This window comes from Lynx rufus, unplaced genomic scaffold (assembly GCF_022079265.1).
Source record: "Lynx rufus isolate CCGP_SWC_20201006 ecotype Redwood Valley unplaced genomic scaffold, mLynRuf1.p SCAF_18, whole genome shotgun sequence".
In the NCBI taxonomy this organism is placed as follows: domain Eukaryota; kingdom Metazoa; phylum Chordata; class Mammalia; order Carnivora; family Felidae; genus Lynx; species Lynx rufus.
Genome location: NW_025814832.1, coordinates 40700184 through 40725629, shown reverse-complemented (window position 1 = coordinate 40725629; position 25446 = coordinate 40700184). Strand labels below are relative to the sequence as shown.

The 25446-nt window shown below is 37.7% G+C and overlaps 1 protein-coding gene across 4 annotated transcripts in view; it reads right to left on the bottom strand.

Moving 5' to 3' along the window:
• The window catches only part of KANSL1 (KAT8 regulatory NSL complex subunit 1), a 178515-nt gene that overhangs the window by 50248 nt on the left and 102821 nt on the right, over window positions 1–25446 (bottom strand). For all 4 annotated transcript variants that reach the window (XM_047081677.1, XM_047081679.1, XM_047081676.1 and 1 more), the window contains exon 3: window positions 2832–2973. In XM_047081677.1, the coding sequence (XP_046937633.1) occupies window positions 2832–2973 (142 nt within the window). The remainder of the gene's footprint in view (window positions 1–2831; window positions 2974–25446) is intronic.

Below are 25446 nucleotides of genomic sequence, written 5' to 3'. Positions count from 1 at the left end.
AAAGAAAATCTTTAGAAAGAAAAAGCCTCACCCCCTAATTCCCCAACCTAAGACAACCTACAATTGACCACCAAACCTGGATTCATCTCATGAAAAGGTCTGTACTACCCAGGCAATCCTGGCAAATCTTGGAGCAGGATGGGAAATGGAAACATCAATCCACTTTACTAAAACACAGGCAGTTAAAAACCTCCCATTTTAATAACTCAAAAAGTAGCCGAGCACTTGAAGCAACTGCCAACTTGAGCAACGGATGCTCACATCTCAGCTCTGTGATTACATGTTCACTTGACTATGAACAAACTGCTAACCTCTCTGAGCCTCCACTGGTATACCTTTAAATTTGTAAGTAACAGTAAAATGCTTAGCACCATGCCTGGCACATAGTAAATGCCCAACAACTTCTATTATTATAGTGATATGAAGACTAAATGCCTGTTACTTTATCTTCGGGGTAAATTTCATTGCTTATATGTCATATAGGCTTGAACAGTAGCCCCCCAAAATTTATATAACCCAGAACCTAAAAATGTGTCCTTATTTGGAAATAGGGTCTTTGTAGATATAATTGGGTTAAAATGAACCCTTTAGTGTGGGCCCTAAATCCCAGTATGACTGGTGTTCTTTTAAAAGGGAAGTGTGGACACAGACACACAGAGAGAAGACAGCCACGTGAGGACAGAGGAGGAAAGTGGAATGACGCAGCTATGAATGCAGGAACACCAAGAAACGCCAGCAATCACCAGAAGCTTAGGAAGAGGCAAGGAAGACTTCTTCCTTAGACTCTTCAGAGGGAGCATGGCCTTCCTGATGCCTTGATCTCAGAATTCTAGCCTGCAAAACTGTGAGAAAATACATTTGTGTTGTTTTAAGTTTACTGCTCGATTTGTGCTTTGCTACAGCAGTCCCAAGAAACTAATACATTTGTTTTAAGCAGACATTGTATAAAGATATTTAATAAAGTTGTCAATTTTCTTGAAATATTACTTATTAGGACATATTATTTATTAGGATCATCATTCAACTTTTACTCTTCCTGTCACAATTTTGTAGCATTGTGTATTCAGACTGCAGAGCAAGAAAATATAATCATGAATGCCTTATTTTACAGACCATGAAAACTGAGGATCAGAAAGGTTCAGTGGCTTTTCTTCCCAACCTTATATAGCTATATGGTAGCAGAGAGCACGAGAACCAAAGATTATCAAGTCCAAGCCTGGCATTTCTTTAATACATTATATTCTGAATAATGAAACTTTTGGATAGTCAATATACGTACAAAACCCCAGAATACTTTCCAGATATTTAGAAATACCTAACACTTTTGAAAGTTTCCTAACACTGAACATAAAAGTACCCATGATGTGATTTAGCTAAAAATATTTATTATGGTATGCTTTATAATTAAAAAAAAATTTTTTTAATGTTTATTTATTTTTGACAGAGAGCGCGTGCGCGTGCACGCGCGCGCGCTCTCGCATGAGCGGGGGAGGGGCAGAGAGAGAGGGAGACAGAATCTGAAGCAGGCTCCAGGCTCCGAGTTGTCAGCACAGAGCCCAACGTGGGGCTCGAACCCACAGACCGCGAGATCATGACCTGAGCTGAAGTCAGACGCTCAACCGACTGAGCCACCCAGGTGCTCCTATAATTTTAATAACAGGCGTAATTAAAACCGCCACCAAAATAAGGTAACAGAATGTAGTCCTTAAAATGTTTCCCCCCAAAAAGCAACAAGAAGAGCACTCCAGAGGGATTTCTGGAATACAAACTTAGATGACGTGTGTGGGAGGCCGCAGACTTTTACTTCAAACTCATCACTGTATCTTGTCAGCTGGTTACTCTTTAACTTTTGGCCTACTAGTTAATTTAATGCATACAGTCCACAGTACAGCAGTTCTCTGGAGGCTCTGACCAGCACCAAGGTGGGACAAAAAAGTGTTGCGACACTTATTTTAGGAACAGTCAACTCTACATTTAGACCAGAGTCCAGTCATGGAGACTGACTGGCTCAACTACCACAAAACTACCAGTGTCACTATCCAAGATAAAAGTTCTATGAGAAGAATCAGGACTCTGCAGATAGGAGGACACAGAAAAACCAAAATCTTGTAAGAATGTAAAATCCATGAAAGGAGGATTTTTATTTATCCCTGTGACCCCCTGTAATGAGATCAGTGCCTTGTACACAGTAGGCACTCACCTGTGTGCTAAACGGATGGCTTTTCCATGTACATTTATCCCTCAGTCAAACCCAAACTAAGTAAGGGACTTTTTTCTAAGTTGATTTTTAAGAAGAAAAACTACCACACTGTCACTATAAAAGAGAAAAGTTCTATGGTAAGAATCAGGACTCTGCAGATAGGAGGACACAAAAAACCAAAATCCCAAACACCAATGTCTAATTTCCCTGGAACAATCTTTCACAAAAAACCCTATTTTTCCTCAAGAAAGCAAGGGAAGCTTAGTGGTAAAACAGAAGTGCATCAAAGTAAAAAACCAAGATGAAATCCTAGGTCATCATCGCTTTTCCATAAATATAACAAATATGAGTTACATCAATGGCTTACATTATATAGTGTCTTTTTCTTATGTTTCCTATTAGCCCAAATATAGGAACTGTTTTGTTCTAAACACATGTTCAATTTAACATTAACTAACAGTGTTGTCTGCGCTATACTAAACAACATCAGGCCCTTAAACAAATTAAACCACTACAGCAGATCACATTAAACCATGCTCTTTGACACAGCTAAGAGTTATTGAGGGATGGGAAAAAAGGGATAATGGTAGCTTTTAACTGGTCTGAAAAAGACCAGACATTTATCTCTTACCTTATTAGCACGTATCTGCTTATAAATATCTGTTTGCTGCCGAATTCGATATTCCAAGTCAGAAACATGAGCCTGAAGCCAGTTCCAGCGGCTGACAATAGCTGCTCGGTCTGCAGCCCATCTCCACTCTGACCTGCGCCTCCTAAAAGGAAAGAAACTGAGTGAAATCCAAAAGTAGCAGTAAGATTTACAGCAAATGGGACGGGGAGGGTTTTAACATCTAAAGGCCCGTATACCAACTGACTCTAGTACCAAGAAAAACCAAGACTGTGTGTGTGTGTGTGTGTGTGTGTCAGAGGACACACATGGAGGGCACTTCACATATAGATATTTCCCAAATTAACTAGTTGCAACTGTCTTCTAGTATCCTGATCCTGCATAAATTTCAGAGAAGAGAGAGAAATATTCTCAGGAGATTTCTCAGGAGACAGCGAAGTATTTTCTACTTTAACATAAGACATATAAACAATAAAGATTATCTACACAGCAAATCCAAAAGACACCGCATATTATTAAAGCTAAGAATTCTTAGAATGTAACAATTAAAACTGTTCAGATCATGATACAAAAACGTGAAGTGCTGCTATGTGCCGATATGTAGAAAATACTCATTTTTTTTAAAAAGCACTATTCACAGCACCAACAAATGCTAATGCCATGCACAAAAGATCTTTAGAATAGTAAAAGAATTTAATGGAATACTGTTTATTTTTATTAATTATTGTATCTATCAACATGACTAAATCTCAACAATATGGAATGGAAAAACTGTAAGAAAACTAAAAAAGAATAAACATAAAATAAGAACTGTTGCCAATACATAAACAGTAAGTATAAAAACATGCATAGAACTGACACTCAACAATTGAGGATTAAGGTCCTGAGAAGGGGAATGGAGAAGTCAGATTTTAGCTTGACCTATAATGTAATAATTGATTCTTCTTTAAAAACAGGGGTGCCTCAGTCAGTTAAGTGCCTGACTTCGGTTCAGGTCATAATCTCACGGTTTGTGGGTTCGAGCCCCACATTGGGCTCTGTGCTGGTAGCATAGAGCCTGGAGCCTGCTTTGGATTCTGTGTCTCTCTCTCTGCACCGCCCCCCCCCCAAACATTTAAAAAAATTAAAAAATAAAAAAGTCAAGGGGTACCTGTACCTGGGTGGCTCAGTTGGTTAAGTGTCCAACTCTTGATTTCTGCTCAGGTCATTATCTCACGGTGGTGAGATTGAGCCCCACAATGGCCTCTGTGCTGGGCATGGAACCTGCTTGGGATTCTCTCTCTTTCTCTCTCTCTCTCTCTCTCTCGTCCTCCAGCCCCCAAATAAATAAACATTTAAAATAATAATAAAATAAAAATAAAAGTCTGGGACACCTGGCTGGCTCACTTGGAAGAGCATGCCATTCTTGATCTTGGTGTCATGAGTTCAAGCCCCACATTGGATGTAGAGATTACTTTAAGAAATAAAAAACTTAAAAAACACAATAAAAATAAAAACAAAAAGTCTGATAGAAATGACATTTTAACATTCCTTAAATATTAAAGCAGGTATATGGCACCTGGTATATTCTGTAATCAAAATATGTAATAATCCTCCACAAAATTCTTTTTCAACAAAGCAGCAGTCACTGACCATAGCCCCACCTCCAGTCAGGATATACATACTCATTACTAAAAATTTTAAGTGGCTATTAAGTGAACTTTCACAAAGTCTACTAATGGGGTAAAAAAACAGCATAATGTCAATAATAAAAGAGAATACATCTAACCGTGGTAGGGTTAGAAATGAGTTAATTCTTTTATTTATTATTATTATTTTTTAATGTCTATTTCTTTTTGAGAGAGAGAGCTAGCACACAGGGGAGGGACAGAGGAAGAAAGGGACAGAGGATCTGAAGCAGGCTCTGTGTTGACAGCAGACAGTCTGATGCGGGGCTCGAACTCACAAACCACGAGATCATGACCTGAGCCGAAGTCAGATGCTTAACCAACTGAGCCACCTAGGTGTCCCAGAAACGAGTTCTTAATTACACCATTATAATTAAGACCAAGGACAGCAATGGTATTTTACTAACTTCTATTTTATATGGTCCAAAATAAGCCACTCAGGCCAATCACTGTCATAAAGTATTATCCAATTATTTCTCTTTCAGAAAGAAGGTATTTTATAGTACCTAATATTGACAGAATCAGTATATGATGTAAAGATACTTTTTTAAAAAGTATAATTATCTGGATTAATGTTGGCTGCAGGTCTAGTTCTAGCTCAAGTTCAGGAAAGAACCTCAAGAGGTAAAGTATAACCACTTGAGGATCATTCCTGAACTATAAAAACGTCCTCCCTTTTCTAAGAGGCAAGGCTAGTTAACCTGCAGAGCCACTTTCGAACTCTCACTCCTCTACAAGGTTCACCCCCTTCCTATCTGGCAAAATCTCTTGGTTTTACAAATCATTCATTCCTGAAGCTACCACAGCACCAAATGCCCATGTACCATATCACCACTGGGCTACTCCAAAAACCTCCTCAGCTACTACTCCTAATGTAAGTCATACACTACTTTTCCTAAATAAACTCCCCTCAAACCTCATTTCTTCCATCACTCTTATGTGTAAGGAACCGTACAGTTCTTGTGGCTTCTTTTCAAATCTTAAGCTTTCAAGAAAACAAAGTGTAAGGGGAGTCAAATATTGTAAAAGACAGCAATTCAAACACAAAAAGTGATTAATAAAACTAACACAACACCCATTTAATGCCAGTTTATTCACAAATTTATTTTAACTGACAGTGGCTAGCCAAAACAAAACCCTAATGTTGAAAGTTAAAGCAAAAGAAAGAATGACTTCTTGGCAAATTTACAGCACTTCCTCCTTAGTCACTCTTGGTGGACAAAGAATCCTGGCAGTCTCTCCCAATGATCCTGAACTTAGCTCATAACGCTTCTCATGACAGTGTTCCAGGACACCAAGCACTCTAAATTGGCAGAAAAGATGAAACCTATTTGTTATCTCTGAATTTAGATACATCTTAACCAAAAGATTTCTTTTTTTTTTTTTTGTTCTTTCTTGTCTGATGTCAAGGTGGGGCGGGGAGGAGAGATAATAAACCCAAACACTTTTAAATCTGTTTGAAAGCCTGAGAATATAAAAGGAAAAGAAAATTACTTAAAACATTTCAGTTAATAAGAACTTTGATGAGTAAGTACTATTTTTCTTTGATATTAAGGAATAGCCCTTCTAAATTTTCCTAAGGTCAAAACTAACAAGCCTGCTATATAGGTATTTTCCTAAATATCAATAATAAACTGAGTCTCCTAGTAAGATTTTTTGGAAATTGGCTAATAAATTAAAGATAGGCAGCATTAAGGGAATACTGAAATTCCCAAATTATGAACAGGTTTCATTCTACAAATACACTTGTCATATGACAGTTTAGAACTGGAAGGGATTTTCAATAGGAAGTTGTCACAGTATTATAACATAATTAATGAAAAATGGAAAACCTTACCCCAAATGTCCAAAAAGTATCTTGTGTTTAAAATACCAGCAATAGGGGAGCCTGGGTGGCTCAATTGGTTAAGCTTCCGACTTCGGCTCAGGTCATGATCTCGCGGTCTGTGAGTTCAAGCCCCGCGTCGGGCTCTTTGCTGACAGCTCAGAGCCTGGAGCCTGATTCTGATTCTGTGTCTCCCTCTATCTGCCCCTTCCCCACTCGTGCTCTGTCTCTCTCTCAAAAATAAATAAACTTTAAAGAGAAGAGAAGAGAGAAGAGAGAAGAGAGAAGAGAGAAGAGAGAAGAGAGAAGAGAGAAGAGAGAAGAGAAGAGAAGAGAAGAGAAGAGAAGAGAAGAGAAAATAAAATAAAATAAAATAAAATAAAATAAAATAAAATAAAATAAAATACCAGCAATATGGGCAAAAGCTAAACTGTTAGCAAAGGTGAGAGAGGTACACAGTTAACGAGTCAGAGGTAGCTATGAAGACGTTACCACACTCCAGTGATAGAGAACATAAAACATTATTGCAAGAGTAAGAGCTTCACATCTTTTTTTTCCCCCCGTTTCAGACACAACATGCCACAGAATCTCAGTTTACCAGGGGTAGAGGTGGATTTCCCAATATTCGAAATGTAAATTTATTACTCTGATAACTTGCAGATTAAAAACAAGAGGCATCGATTTAGTATCAGTCATACAAACTTCAAAGAAGAGCACATAACTAAGGTTGCAGAGTGATAATTATTCAATGAACTGGTTTTTACTGTAGTCCTTACAAATGATGAATAAAAAGATATAAACAGAGGAGTCTTTCAATTCTTTTTTGTTGCTTATTCTGTGCTAACAATTAGTGAAATAATTGTTTTAACTGTGTTATCTGTGCAGGACACTGGAATTTTTTTAATTTAATGTTTATTTATTTAAGCAAGGAGAGCGAGTGCGGGGGGAGAGAGAGAGAGAGAGAGAGAGAGGGAGGGAGAGAGAGAGGGAGAGAGAGAGGGAGAGAGAGAGGGAGAGAGAGAGAGAGAATGAATATTCCAAGCAGGCTCCATGCTCAGCAGAGCCTGATACGGGGCTTGATCCAAAAACTGTGAGATCACAACCTGAGCCTATATCAAGAGTTGGACGTTCAACCAACTGAGCCACCCAGGTGCCCCCTAAAATGCCTCCCAATCTATTATTCTGCTGTGTGCTTTACTCCAGTTTATATAAAAATATCTGTCTGTAAATACCAGGCTACTATCTGAGTGGGAATTCATTTTAACTCATATTTTGCCACTTGCTTTTATAAGCATTTTATGGTAAATTTACTTTGTCGCCATGTGCTGTATAAAAAAATCTATTAAAATTTTACACTCTGGATTGATTTTTGGTTACATAAATGCAGGAAGATACAGTGCCAATATTTCCTTTGGTAATACCACATGAATAACATATTTAATGTTGCCAGCTATGTACCAGTATTTATTTGTATAAAACTATACATGCTGTATAGATTTCTTTTTTAGCTATGTGAATTTATACTTTAATGGTTCTTTTTAGTGGGTTAGAAGAATATTACCACATATCCAGAATTTAGGATGTTTAATAGGATCCAAGAGTATAGAATATTTATGGTACTTACTTGAACAAAAAGTCATTTCCTCTAAAAAAGCTCTTTTATTTATAAACACTTTGAAACTACACAATGGGAAAGCACTTGAAAATTTAGGGTTCAGCTTACATGTTGGCCAATACGGAAAACGAAAAAGTGAGTTTTGTTTTTAATTTTTTAAAAATCATCTTGAATGGTGATTTTAATGGAAATGTTTCATTAGAAGAGGAGAAACAGATCAACACAGGGACTTTTATGTAAGGAGACTTAACCTCTCTTAAATGTGGCAACCAAGCTCCTCCTATTTTTACTACAAATAGGAATTATACATTGAATCCTCAAAAGGTATCACTGAAAAAAACCTCTCCCATTCCACCAGAAGAGGTAATGATCTGAATCAACTCAGAGGTGGTTACTAACTTTGCTTTAAAAAAAAAAAAAAAATTAAGGAATGCAATTTAAGCTAACAGAGAAAAGTTAAGAATTTGCAATACTATGCCCCTTACCATACCCGCTGCTAACTTACTGTCAATGAGTTTGACAAAAGAGGTTACTAATATAACAACTCTTTCTATTTGATAAACCCTATCTTCAATGCCTACAGCACTGCCACAGACAGCAGAGCAACAGCAGTGGTAGATACCTCCTTTTTCTCAAAAATAAACTAAAGCAAAAGCTGACTTATCTAAAAGTAACACTAAAGCCAGGCACTGAATCATGTCATACTTGACTTAGTACAGTCTTAAATGAAATCGCTTCTTTCTAGACAAAGACGGAAAATGTGTAAATCCAGTAGAACAATGCTGGTGGGTGATACTTTTCCCTGATCCAGAATTAAAAATTTTTTTTTCATTAAATAATCATGAACATGCTAGAAAGACCTGTAATCCCATCTTTGATTCTATTTCATTTCTATTTCCAGTTCTTTCACCTATATAAAAAAAAGTTCTAGTACCAAATTATAAGTAAAAATGACTGCCCACAGCAAGCCACATAGTACTATGTTCAAAAACTGGCACCTAAATTATTTCATAGAGTTATGTGCTATTTCCAAGAATGCAAGAAAATCTAAGACACCTAGATTCTGAATCTCCAGGTTCTTTAGATGACTTATAAAATGAATAAAGTAAAATTCAGATTACCACTGAACACACAGAATATACAGTTGCTAGATTCACAGTATCCAGGGCAAGAGTCAGGATCACAAGAATAGAAAATCTTGACATTATTGAGAGCCATATTTAAAAAATGTATATACAATGATTCACTACCTAGTTCAAAAGCAGTATGAAACCAACAGGGGAAAGAGCAGGAACACAGGTTAAAAGCAAGTTCTCACTTTTATTTACTTTATGTGAACCTAAACATGAAAACTGGCCTCTGGAAATAACTGCAACATCTGCCTCACAGGAATGTGGCATTCATAAAATGATAAAATCCTAACTGCAAAGTACAATGTGTATATTAGAAAAGATCAAATAAACATAACTTTGAATTTCAACTCTGTCTCGTGAAAGATACAAAAGAAGGGAAAAGAGAAATAAGGAAATCTCAAAGAGGCAGACAAATATAGGAAATAGAGGTTTTCAGTTAGCAGAATTCTGAATTTGAGGGTTTGGCTTCAGAGTCATCCAAAGGAAGCTCCACTCTACACAGCAAAACTAAAGTGCAGTTTCCCTTGAATAACAACAAGGAGTTAGGGATGCCAAAACTTAACTAACTAACTAACTAACTAACTGCCTTCTAATGACCGGAAGCCTCACCGATAACAACAGTCAATTAATAGATATTTTGCATGTTATGTGTATTATATACTGTATTCTTCCAATGAAGCTAGAGACAATATTAAGAAAACCATAAGGAAGAGAAAATACATTTATAGTACTGTATTCATAGAAAAAAAATCCACGTACAGTGGACCCTCCCAGTTCAAACACATGTTGTTTCAAGATTCAACTGTAGTTCATTAGAACAGACCACTGTATTCAGCGACAACTTCAATGACATTAGCCTCTGCCCAAATATACAGAGATGGAGGAAATAAAGTACAGAGGGAGGGGGGCAGTCTACCATCAAATATCTTTCATGTTTTAGCTGTAAAATAAAAAACTTAGAGGAGAATGGGCTAAGAGACGGTTTGTATCTGTCATTCTAACTGGTTATTACAGTTTTCTAGAGAGGTTTGTGGTAGTAATAGGAAATAAATGTACCAGACCAATTCTAAACTGCCAATTCATCCTGATAAAGACTCTGGGGGTTGAACACTTATACTTGACCCTTTTGTCCTACGGCCTAAACCAGATTACCTCTGAAACTGAAAGGAGATTTGTGTATTTTGGCGAATTATTTCAGCCAAACTATCAACGATCACAAACTCTTCCTCCTCCTCCCAATGCCATTTGATAAATATTTAAGCACCTATTATTTACTGCCAGGGATTGTACTAGGTGCTGGGGATACAGTAACAACAAACAAGAACTGTGGCTCATTAAGCTTAGAGTTTAATGGGCAAGACAATATTAATAAACAGATAATCATGCAAAATGTTAAGAGATTATAACTATGACATCAGATCTAGAAGACGTCTCTGTGTTATAAACATTTAACCTAAGCTCCAAAGAAGAAATCAGGACTTGGACAGGCAAACTTACTGTGGACGAAAGGTCTCAGGGGTGGTGAGGGGAATGTGGGGAGGTGTAGAAGATACTGGGGGCTGTGGTGTGTCTTAACAAGAAACAACATGTATACAAGATTGTGCAGCTGGAGCTTAGACAGTGAACAAGGGGAAGAATGCACTGGAGTTGTTGACACTGGTTATGGGTAGGTGGGGCCAGATCCACAAAACTCTGTAATCTATGTCAATTTTATGAAACAGTATTAAGCAGTCTTGGTCTTGTCCTATGTTCTTAACGTTTATCCTGGACTCTTTTTAAATGAAAAATTTCAAATACAAGCTAATGGATAATGAATTCCCACATAACCATCAACTAACTTCAAGAATTATTAACTTTTCGCCAATCCTATCTCATCTATAACATTTATCCTTCATCTCCATTAATTCTCAAGTAATCCCCACTATCAGATCATTACACCTGTGTATATCTCCACATGTAGCTCTAAAAGGTAAATTCACTTAAAATATAGTATACTATATACTACACTATATATACATACACACATAATACCATACCATGTATCATATATTTGTAGTATAATATGCTATAAACTTTCATAATTTGAAAAACAGGAACTCCTTAATGTCAAATATCCTGTACTGTCTCAATTGGTTTGTCCAAATCAAAGACAAGTAAGATCCACACTGCATTTGGTTAATGCATCTCAAATTTGGAACAGATTTCTTCTTTTTCTCCTTGCAATTTATTTGTAGAAAAAACAGAACTATCTGTCCTTTTAAGGGACAAAAAGTGGATTTTACTGATTGTTATCCTTGTCACAAAGCCCACACTTTTGAACTTTATAAACTCAATCTTTAAACTACTTTAAGTTTGTTATTTAGTGTTTATTTAGTACAGATCAAATTATTGGTGCTTTCGAACATTTCATTTTTACATGTTTAAGACTGAGGTGTGCTAAAACACACCCAACCTTTAGAGATTTAAGTACTCCAAACTCTTCTCAATGCCCATTTCTCAGGCTTTTTATTAATCATGGTAACATACACATAATATATAATTCTGCCATGCACAGTAAAAACAAAAAATGTAACAATTCTTCAGCAGAGCCCCTAGCAGCACTCAGATCAATCTGTTTGTCACATTCAATTAAGTCTCCAACCTGATAATATCCAGGTGCATCTTTTATGCCTAAAACTCACCTTCCTCTGGGGACGTCTTTCCTGGCAAACTTTAGCTTGGAATTACTTTGTATTCTTCAAGCTTAGTGTGACCCTCTTCTTTTGTTATTTATGTGTTCTGTATTTCCAAGTCATGTCATGAAGACCTTGATCGGCCTTCAACTAGATTATCCATGCCTCTTTATCGGCACTACCTACCATGTGGTTTTAACTGTAGATCAATTTTCAATGATTATCTGTCTGCATACATGTAGTTTACAAATAAGAACTTCCAGGAAATCTAAAACATATGAGACTTATTCAGGCAATGGCTTGTCCTGCTTAATTTTCAAACTGTAAAAAACAAAACAAAACAAAAACCACAAAAAACCTCACCTAACTGAAGCTTGAAAGACCCAGAATGCCTTTGACACACTGAAGTATTCCAATGGAGAAAGAGCATGACAAAGAAGGATGGAAGTGGCTTATAGTTCCTCTTGGCTGGCTGTAGGACTAGACAGAATCTGAGCATGAAGATTCAGAACAAAACACTGGCCTAGTTACGGTGTCTTTTTCAGAGAATGGGACTCTGTTATGTTTCAAGAATAAAGCAAAATGACAATACTGAAAGACTTTCAGTTATTCAAAAACTGCTACCCCAGAGTGGCTACTCCAGAGTGAACCAATCAATTTTCTGTCTACTTTTCTGCCTATGGAGTCTACTGTTTTAGAGTGGATTCCATTTTAGAACCTTTCAAAAATCAAACTGAGGTTAGAATATTCCTAAAAAACCCACTTGTTCAAGAGCCCATAAATTAAAGTATTAAGAGTAGCTATTTTTTGATCTAGCTCACTCACCTAAGCAGGAGACTGACAAGGAGCATATCTTACAACTTAAAAGTACTTATTGTAAGCAGCAGGGGACTTAGAAACTTCTCATAAACATCACAATAAAGACCGAAAGGGAAACAATCCTATCTTCAGCATTTCCCAACACCCCAGCCCTGGGAGTTAAAGTGGAGGATGACAGGCACTTCTTATTCCATGGGGGACAGTTTGCTTCTGATTATCTCTAAAACAATGAAAATCTATGGATTCAGCCTCACAGAGTAACTATATAATAACAGAATTCCTATAGGGAAATGTTTTTAATCCTCACTTTAATAACAAAATAGAGCTTGTTAGAAAGAATATAGTGTATGGAGTTAGTAAATGCTAAATTCCAAATCCTGGCCCTACCATTTAGCTAGCTAGCTACAATCACTGAGCCAGGTATGGAAATATGAAAGAGCCAACATTCCTATCAATGCTCAATGTCCAGGAATGATGTTCCAACTTCAGTGTGTATAAGAACTAGCGGAGAGTTAAAATGAGTCCCAGGGACTTGCATGAAAAGAAGCCTCTTGGATAGTTATCAGGCAAGAAATGTGCAAGACCATACTTTCAGAAACATAACTCAGAGCTACTGAGGTTCAGAAATGAAAGGATTCATCTTAAAGAACATGAAGTTGAATCAAAAATCAATTTGTTAGTTAACAGTTCTTAAAATAGAAGAACTTCTGGTCCAGGAGAGATGGTGTGGACTCTTCTTCCAGCACATCCCTGCAAAAAAACACAGCTAGAAGCCCTGGAAATAACCCAAGAGGCAACCAAATTTTCGAAAAGCTCTGAAAAGTGGAAAAAGGAAGAGGAACTGGTTAGGGACTTCAAGACTAGAACAAGAGTGTGACATCGCATCTAAAAACTCCCATTCAATCAAAGGTAACCCTGGCCTAGAATTTCCTAACTTCCGGCCTAGCAACAAAAGTGGCCCAGAAAGGCTCATCACTCCTCTGGATGGAATAGGAATACCACCCCCACCCCCAACCGTATCAGGCAAGCTCTGCAGCAACAGAAAAGGGGAAGGATCAGGAGGTCAGCAAACAATACGAGGCCAGGGGAAAACATTATTACACTTCTCTCTTTACTTTTTACAACAAAGACTCATTATGTCTAATCTCTCTCCTCCCATTCTCTCTTAAATCCAAGTTTTCACCCAAACTATCAGCAGCATCTAACACAGGTGATCACTCATCAAAATATTTTCTTCATTTGTCTTTCAAGACATCATATTAACCTGATTTTTCTCCTGCCTTTTTCAATTCTTTTTAAGACTCCAACTGCCCACAACTCTAAACCTTTCTACACTCACTTCCTAGGGGATCTTATCAAATATCACAGCTTTAAGTATTGTCTACATTTCTAACTCTCAAATTCTTACCGCTAGCCAGGACTGCTCCCCTGAATTCCAGATTCCTGTATACACCTGCCAACTCAACACCAGCACCTGAATGTCTAAGAAGCATCTCAATCTTACTATTCAAAACTGATACTCCTTCTTCCCCATCCTTTATACCTTTCCAAACATGCTTCAATTGGATTGATGTGTCTAGGTGAAAAACCTTGGTGTTATCCTTGACTTCAAACCCCTTACCCCGTCTTATCTCTCTCACAGACACCTCCTCCTTCCCCCAACACACACACATCCAGTCCATCAGCAAATTTTACTGGAACTATCTTCAAAATATATCCAGTATTCGCCAATACTTTTTTGTCACCTCACCATCACTACTTTGGTCCAAACAGCCTAGATTATTGCCAATTGGTCTGGCTCTCATTCTTGACCAAATTCATCTATTCAGTGTTAATATAGCAGCCAGAACATTGTTGTACAAAAGGTAAGTTAGAAGACGCCACTCCTCTCCCCAAAATCAATTCTTGTTGCTTCCCATCTGTCAAAATGACCAAAGACCAAAAACCAAAACCACTAAAAACTCCCAAGTCCTTACAATGACCTGTATGGCCCCAAATGGTCATGCAACACCTACTACCACCCCTCCCTGCTAGCTCACTGGCGTCATCTCCTACTCTCCTGGCTCATTCCACGTAGTCACTGCTTTTACTACTGTTCACTGAACTTGCCAGGTTAGCTATCAACCACAGGGCCTTTTAATTGCCATCCCCCAGCAGACATCCTCACTTTCTTCAGGTCTTTTCCTCACAAGTCACTTCCATGAAGACTTTCCTTTATTGCCCTATCTTAAAACTGCAAGTGTTCACCCTTCCCCAAACACGTAATTCTCTCTCCTTTTCATCCCTCCTCCTGTAAAATATTTTCATTATCTATCTTACTTATTTGTTTCCCCCCACTAGAACCCTTTCTGGAAGAGTAGGGACTTTTGTTTACTAGCACATCCCTGGTGTCTTGAACAATGCCTGGCACGGAGTTGGTAGTCCAATACGTGTAGAAAGGAAGGAGGAAAACAGGAAGGTAAAGAGGGGAGGAGACAGGTTAGAACTGTGGTCCTAACTTTTCCTTATGATACATAAAAACCAAAGTAATCCTTCAGTGAAGCTAACCTACTTTCTCATTTGGTGCCAACTGACCTCCACAGCCTGGGACATAACTCTGTCCTCTCCTGACCGAAATGGGTGACAAAGTATCACAAAATGAAAACTGCCAGCGAGGTATCTGACCCATATTAACACCAACAGTACACCACTTGAATGGATGCTTACTGAGGGGATTATAAATCTTCTAGATGCTTTTACAAGGAAGACCAACTTCTCACATTTCAGTTCCCACACTCTTTCGAACTGTTTCCTAACGAGTTAGCATCATGAACTGTAGGACATACATAAAATATTCTATTTCTAAGTTTCCTTTATTTTGAACATTCTTCCACATGACTTGAAAATTATTTTGTCAGGTTCTTCTTTACCACATAGTATATAAATCTACTCCCTGCCCACCCCACCCCACCTTCAAACCCTGAAGAATTACTCTTTAATGACCTAGTCAGCCCTCAGAGATCAAACCAACTTGCAGTAAAGAATGATTAAAGGCACATGGGGTGCCTGGGTCGCTCAGTCGATTAAGCATCCAACTTCAGCTTAGGTCATGATCTTGCGGTTCATGGGTTCGAGCCCGGCGTCAAGGCTCTGTGCTGACAGCTCAGAACGGGAAGCCTGCTTCAGATTCTGTGTCTCCCTCTCTCTCTGCCCCTCCCTGCCCCCTCAAAAATAAATAAAACATTTAAGAAAAAAAAGAATGACTGAAGGCACAGAGAAAGACACTTTCACTGTCTTAATAATTGAGAGATTATCAGTAAGCAGTATTAATGAGCACAATGCACGAGCATACAGTAAGTGCTCAAGAAATGGTAGATGCTGCTGCCCTTCCTAAGTTCTGACTACCAGGCCTGGCGGACTGACTAAGCTACCACAAGACGCTCTATGCCCTTCTATCTAATGACAAGCATTTGTTTTTGCAAATGTGTAGTCCTTAAACACACTTGAGAAACAGGAACGTGACACCAAGTATCTTCTGCATATGGAGGACTGGAAGATGATGAGGGAAAGAGATTCACAGACAGATTATCCTGTAGTGGTCCCTCGCTGAAAAAAAAAGTGATGATACACTCACCACCAATTCAGGATCACTGACAAGTAACCACAATAACTGTTCATCTTAACTCATTAAGAACCTGTTCTTGCAATACTCACAAAAACAAAAACAAAACAAACCTAAGCACACAGGAAAAATCTTCTTTGTGCTCCTAGAATAATGGCAATATGGTTATGTTAGAGTCTGATTTTCAACTGGTCTGAGAAAAAGCAGTGATCACATAATAAGGAGCTCTTACGGTTTACTTCATTTTACTATTTCTTAAGTAACAGAAATTATAAAAATCACAAATATGGTACTTACTATGTACAAAACACTGCATATCACATAATATTAATTCATGTAATTTAAAGACTCTCTCAAATAGGCATTATCATCACCCCACTATACAATGAGGAATTTAAGGAAATTAATGCAAAAAGGTGGAAGTAATTTGTCCAAGCTCATACTGCTAAGAATCTGAAGAGCTTCTCAGTTGGTTAAGTGTCCAACTTTAGCTCAGGTCATTATCTCCTGGGTTCGTGAGTTTGAGCCCCACATTGGGTTGTCTGCTGTCTGCACAGAGCCCTCTTTGGATCCTCTGTCCCCACCACCTCTCTGCCCCTCCCTCACACTTTCCTTCTCTCTCACTCTCAAAAACAAATAAACTTAAAAAAAAAAAAAAAAAAAAAAAAAGACTCTGAAGAGCCAGGACACGACTTAGGCACCCAGGCCCAGAGTTCCTATTCTTAACAGCTGGGATAGTATAAACTTAGGAGAGTATCATTGCCAAATTAACTTTTTCAGAAATGAAGTCAAAAAGGGGGAGTGTGCTTAATTCACTAAGAAAAGGCTCTTTAACAAAATTCTTTCCCTTAGTTATAAGACTCATACAGACTCTGTAAGTCTTAAGATTTTGATGAAGTTATGATGCCAAGTCTAAATCTAAATCACTCTTCTCTCAAAGTGCCAAAAAATTTAAAACCAAAAGAAACCTCAGAGATTATCTCTAAGCATCTCAATTTTTTAAATGGTCAAAATGAAACCAAAATGGGTCCCAACAGAGTGAGTCAAAAATCAATTTCCTGTCAGTCAAGCTCTTAAAGCAAGTTATCAGAAAAAGATGCTCAGAAGAGTTTGGCATGCTAACATGAGCTTAAAATTACATTCTGGGGGCACCTACGTGGCTCAGTCGGTTAAGCATCTGACTTCGGCTCAGATCTCACAATTTGTGAGTTTGAGCTCCACATTAGGCTCTGTGCTGACAGCTCAGAGCCTGGAGCCTGCTTTGGATTCTGTGTCTCCCTGCACCACCCCCTCTCTTCCCCCTACCTGCTCACACTCTCTTTTTCAAAAATAAACAAACATTAAAAAAAATTTTTTTTTTAAATTACATTCTGATTTGGGGTGCCTGGATGGCTCAGTCAATTAAGCATCCAACTCTGGCTCAGGACATGATCTCACGGTTTATGAGTGTGAGCCCCATGTCGGGGTCTGTGCTGACAGCTCGGAGCCTGGAGCCTGCTTCGGATTCTGTGTCTCCCTCTCTCTCTCTACCTCTCCCCCACTCACGCTCTGTCTCTGTCTCAAAAATATGTTTATTAACATGTTTGTTAACATTTAAAAAACTTACATTCTGATTTTAAAAATTATTTTGGCTTCTTTAACTAATTGGCACTGGTAACTAGGACTCAAATGTCATCTCTTAAAAATTTAACAACCACAAGGGAAGGGAAGCAAAAATAATACAAAAACAGGGAGGGGGACAAAAACAAAACAGACTCTTAAATATGGAGAACAAACAGAGGGTTACTGGAGGGGTTGTGGGAGGGGGGGAAGGGCTATATGGGTAAGGAGCATTAAGGAATCTACTCCTGAAATCATTGCTGCACTATATGCTAACTTGGATGTAAATTTAAAAAATAAATATTAAAAAATAAAAAAAATAAGATAAAAATTTAATAATTATTTTACTGACTCAAAAATAAGACTACTTGATCAGTACCACCTTCTCTGACATTTCTATACATATACATTATGTATAAAAATACATAAAATTAAGACGAATGATCTATTCTTAGAAACAAGCAGGAGCCACATGAATAATAGGAAAACACACACTGACCATCCAAACGGCAACATCTATACTGAATTAATAAAGAATTCCACCACTGAAGGAAGTCAAGCCCCCAATCTATTCCATACTTGCATGGCCCTCAAGTCTCCTCAATCGCAAAATTGATCTTTCGGGTCCTTCTAGCTCTAAAATTCTACTTCATCTTTGCTCCTAAGTGTCACATTACAAACAGAAGACTCAACAGTTTGTTCCCAGTTTAAGGCATGTTTGCACGTCCTGCAAACAAGGTGCCTACTAATTAATAACAAACCAAAATAACTGGTGTGTCAAAGTAACCTTTGTCTCTTTAGTTAGCTTTTATGAAGCTACTTATCTTTATCCTAAAGAGTTCCTGCACTAGGAACTATGTATTTATCAAATTTTACTGTTAAGAACCCTGAATCCATTATTAGCTTAAACAGACCCTAAGTAACCCATCATCTAAAACTAGAACATCTATCTAAACCATACTCATTAGGTATCAAAAAAAAAAAATCTTATTCTTACATATGAATTCTAAAGAAGGAATAAAGATACTAATTTCCTAACTTGCAGAACTAACACTAAGCATGCCACTCTCAAGTTTTCCATAGGAATATTACATTTTTGATAGTTTATAATAATGCTTCCCCAGTTTAGTGATGACCACGTGTTAACATTTATTACAATCTTGTAATCAAGACAAAATGTCTCTAATATACCAATTCAATAATTCTTGACATGAATGCTTAAAAGGAAAAAAGAATGGCGAACCATTTTTAAACTAGATAACAAAATGAAAACAATGCCTGGTTAAGTTATTAGACTCTTGACTGACAGCTGACAACTTCATGAGTAGATAACTAGCTACAGGGAAGAAAAAAAAAAATAAATTACATCACTTTGAAGATTCAGTCTGGATAAAGCTTTGAACAATTTTTCTTTTATGGTCTTTCCTTTTAAAATTAGACACGCTCTAAAGAGCTGTCCAGATAGAAAGAGGTTGATCTCATTAGAATTTCTTACTAAACATCACAATTAAGTTTGCTCCAACATTTCTTTTTACAATACTTAGCTGGTTTTTTTAATAAGGCAAACAGAATTATTTTAAAGAACAGAAAAAGTTTGCAGTTGCTCTTTCTTCCCTATTGCAAAAGAAAAAGTATAAAGCTGTAGAGAACAGTCAACAGTTCTAGATCAACCCTTCCACCCCAGCCACCAATTATACAGCTCATGAAAGCTAAACAGAAATCCTAGGGAAAATATACATTTTAGAGATGAAGGTGATTTTAGAGGTGTATTACATGATGGCACAGGCATATATAGCTTTTCAGACAACTATATGGGATTTCAAAATAAAGACAAAAACTTCACCAGGACATTACAAATGAGAAAGTTTATTTGTAGGATATTCCCACTCCCACCAAAAAGTGTCTTCAAGCAATCCAAATATCTTTAAGGGAACCAACAGATAGGGTAAGCAGAAATGCTATGGCAATTGCCAAACATGCACATACAACTTTTAACGTTTCCCCAGGGATCAACTAGGGTTATCATACAGGATGGCCATAAAATGCTTAAGCTGTTCATAGACACCAGGCAAACGCTATAAAAGTGCTGGAAAGTGGGTTATTCATCAGGCTATCACCAGTGTGATGCAGCAGGGAAAGAGCCTCCAGGGTTGAAAAGTAGAAAAGAAACAGTCTGGTTCACTTCACATTTTCTGATTAGTTTTAGAATTCATATTACTAATTACAGAACCAAAGAAGAAAAGAAAAGAACCCCAGGAACCAAGTCTTTCACAGATAAGACAACTGGTCTGCCAAGATTTATGGTAGAAAACTAGACCCAACTTTCAACTGAGAGGAAGGACTTTGTACCACACAAAAATTAAACATTTAGTAATTTAGATTCTGTGAGGAATAGCCCGGTTACACATCTAGTAAGTAGTCCCCCATTATTTATGGCGGATATGTTCCAAGACCTCCAGAGGATGCCTGAAACTTCAGATAGTACTGAGCCCTATATGCACTATGTTTTCCCTGTAAGTATGTACCTATAACAAGGTTTAATTTATAAATCTGGTACAATAAGAAATTAACAACAATAACCAATAATAAAATAGAACAATTACAACCATACACTGTAATAAGTTATGTGAATGTGGTCACCTTCTTTCTCTCAAAATACTGTACTGTACTCACCCTTTTTGCGATGTGAGACGACAAAATGCCTATATGATTAGATGAAATAAAGTAAATGATGCAGCATTAGCCTATTATTGACCTTCTGGTGATATGCCAGGAGTATCAATCTGCTTCCGGACCTCGGGAAGTGAAACTGTGGGTAAGCAGGGGGCTATGGTATTCCTCAAAGGAAATGCTGATAAAGTCGAATAACCCATTAAACTATTAGAATTTTTCCTATTAAGGCACTAAACATTCAAAGTAGTTCAGGAAGATACAGAACTCAATTCACTTTCACTGTGTGACTCCTCTGTTCAGCCTCTATCAGTGACTCCCTTTCAACAGTGCAATATCAACTTTCCCATTAAAGTCTTCATTAACAGTCCTCCAACTTCTATTCTCCGAGAGAGTTCAAAAACTTTTCTAATGGTGAGTACAAGTTCCATCATTTTCTTTCAAGACTTGGTATCCACAAATTTTTTGAAGTTTCTTTATTAGAATGCGCAAGCAAGGGGGTCGTAGAGAAGAGGGAGAGAGAGAGAGAGGATCCCAGGCAGGCTCCGCTATGTCAGCGTGGAGCCAGATGAGGGACTTGAACTTGCAAACCATGAGATCCCGACCTGAGCTGAAATCGAGAGTCAAATGCTTAACCAACCGAGCCACCCAAGCACCCACCCTCAGGAATTACTTTATACAGAGAACAAAAACAGGTCTATAAGCCTCTAAAATATTTTTTTAATGGCAAACAATCTCGATAATCAACAGTAATGCTAGAATATTTAAATTACATTTTTAAAACTGTAAACAGGTTTTAAAACATCCAACTTTGAAAAAAAAAGTACCGTAACAGCTTTAAGAGATAGCTGCAAATTCTTTGACACTTCTTCCATTGAGAGGTAGGGTTCTCTCTCTCCCCCTTGAATGTGAGAGGGCCTATAACTGCTTACCAATAAAAAATGGTGAAAGTGATGCTAGGGGACTTCCCAGGCCAGGTTATAAATGAACAAACAGACTGATTCTGCCCTTGTTTGCTAAAACACAGAGATGCCATGTAAGAAGTCGGATAACCCTGAGGCTGTTATGCAGGTGCATTTGGCCAGTGGGTCCCAGCTGAGCAAAGCACTCTAGGCTTCCCTCACAAGGCGTCACACATGAGTGAAGATGCCATCTTGGAAGTGACCCTCTAGTTGACCACCAGTCTTTGAATCTTCTCCAGCTAAGTCTGTGACATCCTGAAACAGAAACAAGCGATTCCAACGGTTTCCTGAATTCTGACCCACCGAATCTAAGACAATATGATAAACCTTGCCATTTAGTTTGAAGTGGTTTATTAAGCAGCAAAAATAACAGAAATAGCCATTATCCAATAAAGTTGAACATGGGCACACTTTACCACCCAATAATCACAGTAATTCTATATACCTACCAAAAACAAAACCCAAAAACCTTTAGCACACATATACCAGGAAGCTTTTTCAAAATAAGGGCACTGAACATTATTTATAAAATAAAATAACTCCAGGGAAAACCCAAACACACACCAAGAGGAGAATGGATAAATTAGGGTATGTTTGCTCAGCGGAGCAATGAAAACGAACTACAAGTTAATGAAATAGCACAGATGAATTTTAGTGACATAATGTTGAAAATCCAAGTCCCATAAGACAACTTACAGTATACTCTCTTTTGTAAAGTTTAAGGCTAAGCAAGAGTAACCTAGAGATCCCTGGAGAAACTTTAAAAGCCGTGTGTACATGTTTTACCATTGCCTTAGAATCTTTTTGGAGGGACAGAAATGCTATTTGTTTTCTTCCTTGTAATTGTTTTAGGCAAACACAGATATATGATGCAACTAAAAAAAGAAAAAAAGGAAAATGATAACTTAGGATTGAAAATGGGGGTGGATCTTACTTACAGATAAGTTCTTGGTATCGGCAGTCACTGAGCTGGGCAGTGGCGTCACAGGTGTATGTTGCTTTTGAAATAAAGCCATACATGGACCAGTAACAGTGTCATGAGCCCAGAGGTCTAAATTAGAAAGAAATAAATACACGGGCACCTGGGTGGCTCTGTTGGTTAAGCGTCTTGACTTCAGCTCAGGTCATGATCTCACAGTTTGTGAGCTCGATCCCTGCGTCGGGCTCTGTGCTGACAGCTCAGAGCCTGGAGCCTGTTTCGGATTCTGTGTCTCCCTCTCTCTTTGCCCCTCCTCACTCATGCTCTCTCGCTCTTTGTCTCTCAAAAAATAAATGATAAAATAAGAAAAAAAGAAACATACACATATACACAGGAGTACATAAAATAGGAGGACATGCTATGATAGAATGGGGGTTAGGGGCAGGAGTATCCACATTACCATTAAGAAAAATGCCTTTTCTAGTTTAAGCCAGCAGATATTGAAATCCAGTATACCCTCCACCAATTTCCCTTTAGATACTCATGAAAATAAGAATGTTACAGTTTCACAGAGCAAGAAACTAAGAATGCTGATTAATCTTTGAGTACCCAGAGAAATACCCAATAATCAAAACTTCTGAGAAGCAGCATTAAGGCAAAAAAAAAAAAAAAAAAAAGTAGGGACACATAAGGAAAGACAGATTTCCATTTTCAACCACTGAATCATATACAAAATCTTCAGTAACCAAAGACAGTACAGGGATCTACTGGCCAACCCCTTCAGCAAACTTCAAAACAAAACAAAACAAAACAAAAAACCCCTCATTTCTGTCCTTCATTAAATTTCAAATAATGAAATGAAAGTTAGACAAAAGCAGGTAGAAAACTGTATTTGATATCCAAAGATGTTCAGCTGACAATGAGAAGATGGCTGAAGCTGATAAAATGATGGGGAAGTGGTACTCACTGTTTCTAGCAAGGAAAGGACCACAGACTGCATTGGGTTATCCAGGAAGCAACACTACTCATAATGGAAAGGCAATGTGATATAATCAGACAGAAGATCCTTTCTCAGGCTAGCACATCTGAACACCGTCAATATCAGCAAGTTGGCTGGAGACTCTACTCAGTAACATATATGAAGCTGGAAATAGCAATTTAAAGCAACCAGGTCAACACTGAGAGGAATCCATTAAGTTGTTTACTTGAAAACACCAGGACCTTTGCAAAGGCCTTTCCTCCTAGGCAATGTCATGGGCTATCTTAAAATCTCAAGAGGACAAAAAAAAAAAAGAGGTTACAAGAGGTACAAAATAAATGCGCCCAACTAAAATTCTTACACCCTTCCAAAACTGTTTTTAATGGTCTTCCCTTCCTTTGTAAGCATGAGCACATGTGCATACACACACACACACACACACACAAACCCCCTAAAATCATAACAAAATAGTCTTCCTCCAGGTCCTCAAGCTTAAAAACTTATTCCTCTCTTTCTCTCACAAGTTAGTCTACCAGAAACTCTTTTGGTTCTACCTTCAAAATACAGTTAGCCTTTGAACATGGGCATAAGGTGAGCTAACCCTGAGCAGAACACATCCATGTATACCTTGTGACTACCCCAAAACTTAATTACTAATAGCCTACAGTGGACCTGAAACCTTGCCATTAACCTAGTCAATTAACACATATTTTGTATCTAATATGTACTGTATACTGTATTCTTACAATAAAGCCAGAAAAAAATGTTAAGAAAAATAAAATAGATTTATAGTATTATACTATATTTTTTAAAAATCTGGATATAAGTAGACCTATACAGTTCAAATCCATGTTGTCCCAGGGTCAACTGTACATCTAATCTCAGACCATTCCTGATCACTTCAACCAAGTGATCATCTCCCACCTGGAAATGGCATCAACCTCCTGAGGAGTCCTTCTTTCTCAGACCTACCTGTCACTCCTTTGGCTCAGGCCCTTCCCATGGAACCCAGAGTAAAACAAGCCACAGTTCCTATAAAGTTCCTGGCTAGTTCACATCTCCTCTCATTTTCTGATTTAAACTGATTTGATTTGGAACACCTTTTCTGCAGCTAGCCCAGATATCCTAGACACTCCCTTATTTACTTGAGGTCACCTTATCAAAGAAGCCTTTTTTGACTGACACAAATTAGTAGAGCTGCTGCTGTTACCACTACCCTCCCCCAACCCTGTTTTGTTTTCCACAGTACTCACCACCTGACATATGTGTTTACTGCCTCTGCTCCCCTAGCAAAAGTTCCAAGAGGGCAGGAATTCTTGTATGTTTTATTTACTAATGTAGCTCCACAAGTTTAATAGTCTCCTCATACGTGAGCATTCAATAAATGTTTTAAGTGAATGAATACTGGTGGGTGGAGCTGAGAAAAGGTGTATCCTAAATACATAGTGGTTCCTGTGCATATAACCATGTACATGCTTGAAGACAGCCAAAAATCTTCAGGGGGGGGTTATGACAGATTTGATCTAATTCCAATTAAAATCCCAGCAAAATTTTTTTGAGGGAATTTGACAAAGATGGATGGATTTTAGTAGACAAATTTAAAACTTCTGCAATTCAAAAACCATACAAATTAAAAGACAAAAAGCTAGGAAAAACAATTTGCACTTACAAGTCAATTCAAAAAGATATAAGCAAATGATTTCAGATTTGTTTATATGAAAAATATAAACGGCCAAAAAATACAAAGCAAGGGTTAAGCTACATTACTAAATCAAAGCAATTAAAAATTTAAAGGGGGAGGGAGCACCTGAATGGCTCAGTCATCCAACTCTTGATTTTGGCTTTGGCTCTGATCTCATGGTTTATACGTTCGAGTCCCATGGCAGGCTCTGCACTGACAGTGTGGAACCTGCCTGGGATTCCCTCTCTCTCTAAATAAACTTAAAAAAAAAAAAAAATTACAAAGTTAAAGGATGCCTTTTTTTCCCCTATCAAAATGCAAAGTCTTTAAAAATTTAATCTAATATCTGCTAGGTTTCAGGAAAACATTAGTGACAAAACAGCTGTTCAATTCTGGATAATATAACTCTTACCAAAAACTAAAATTGTCCCTATCCCAAGACCAAAATAAATTTCCTCATCTAGAAATTCAACCTA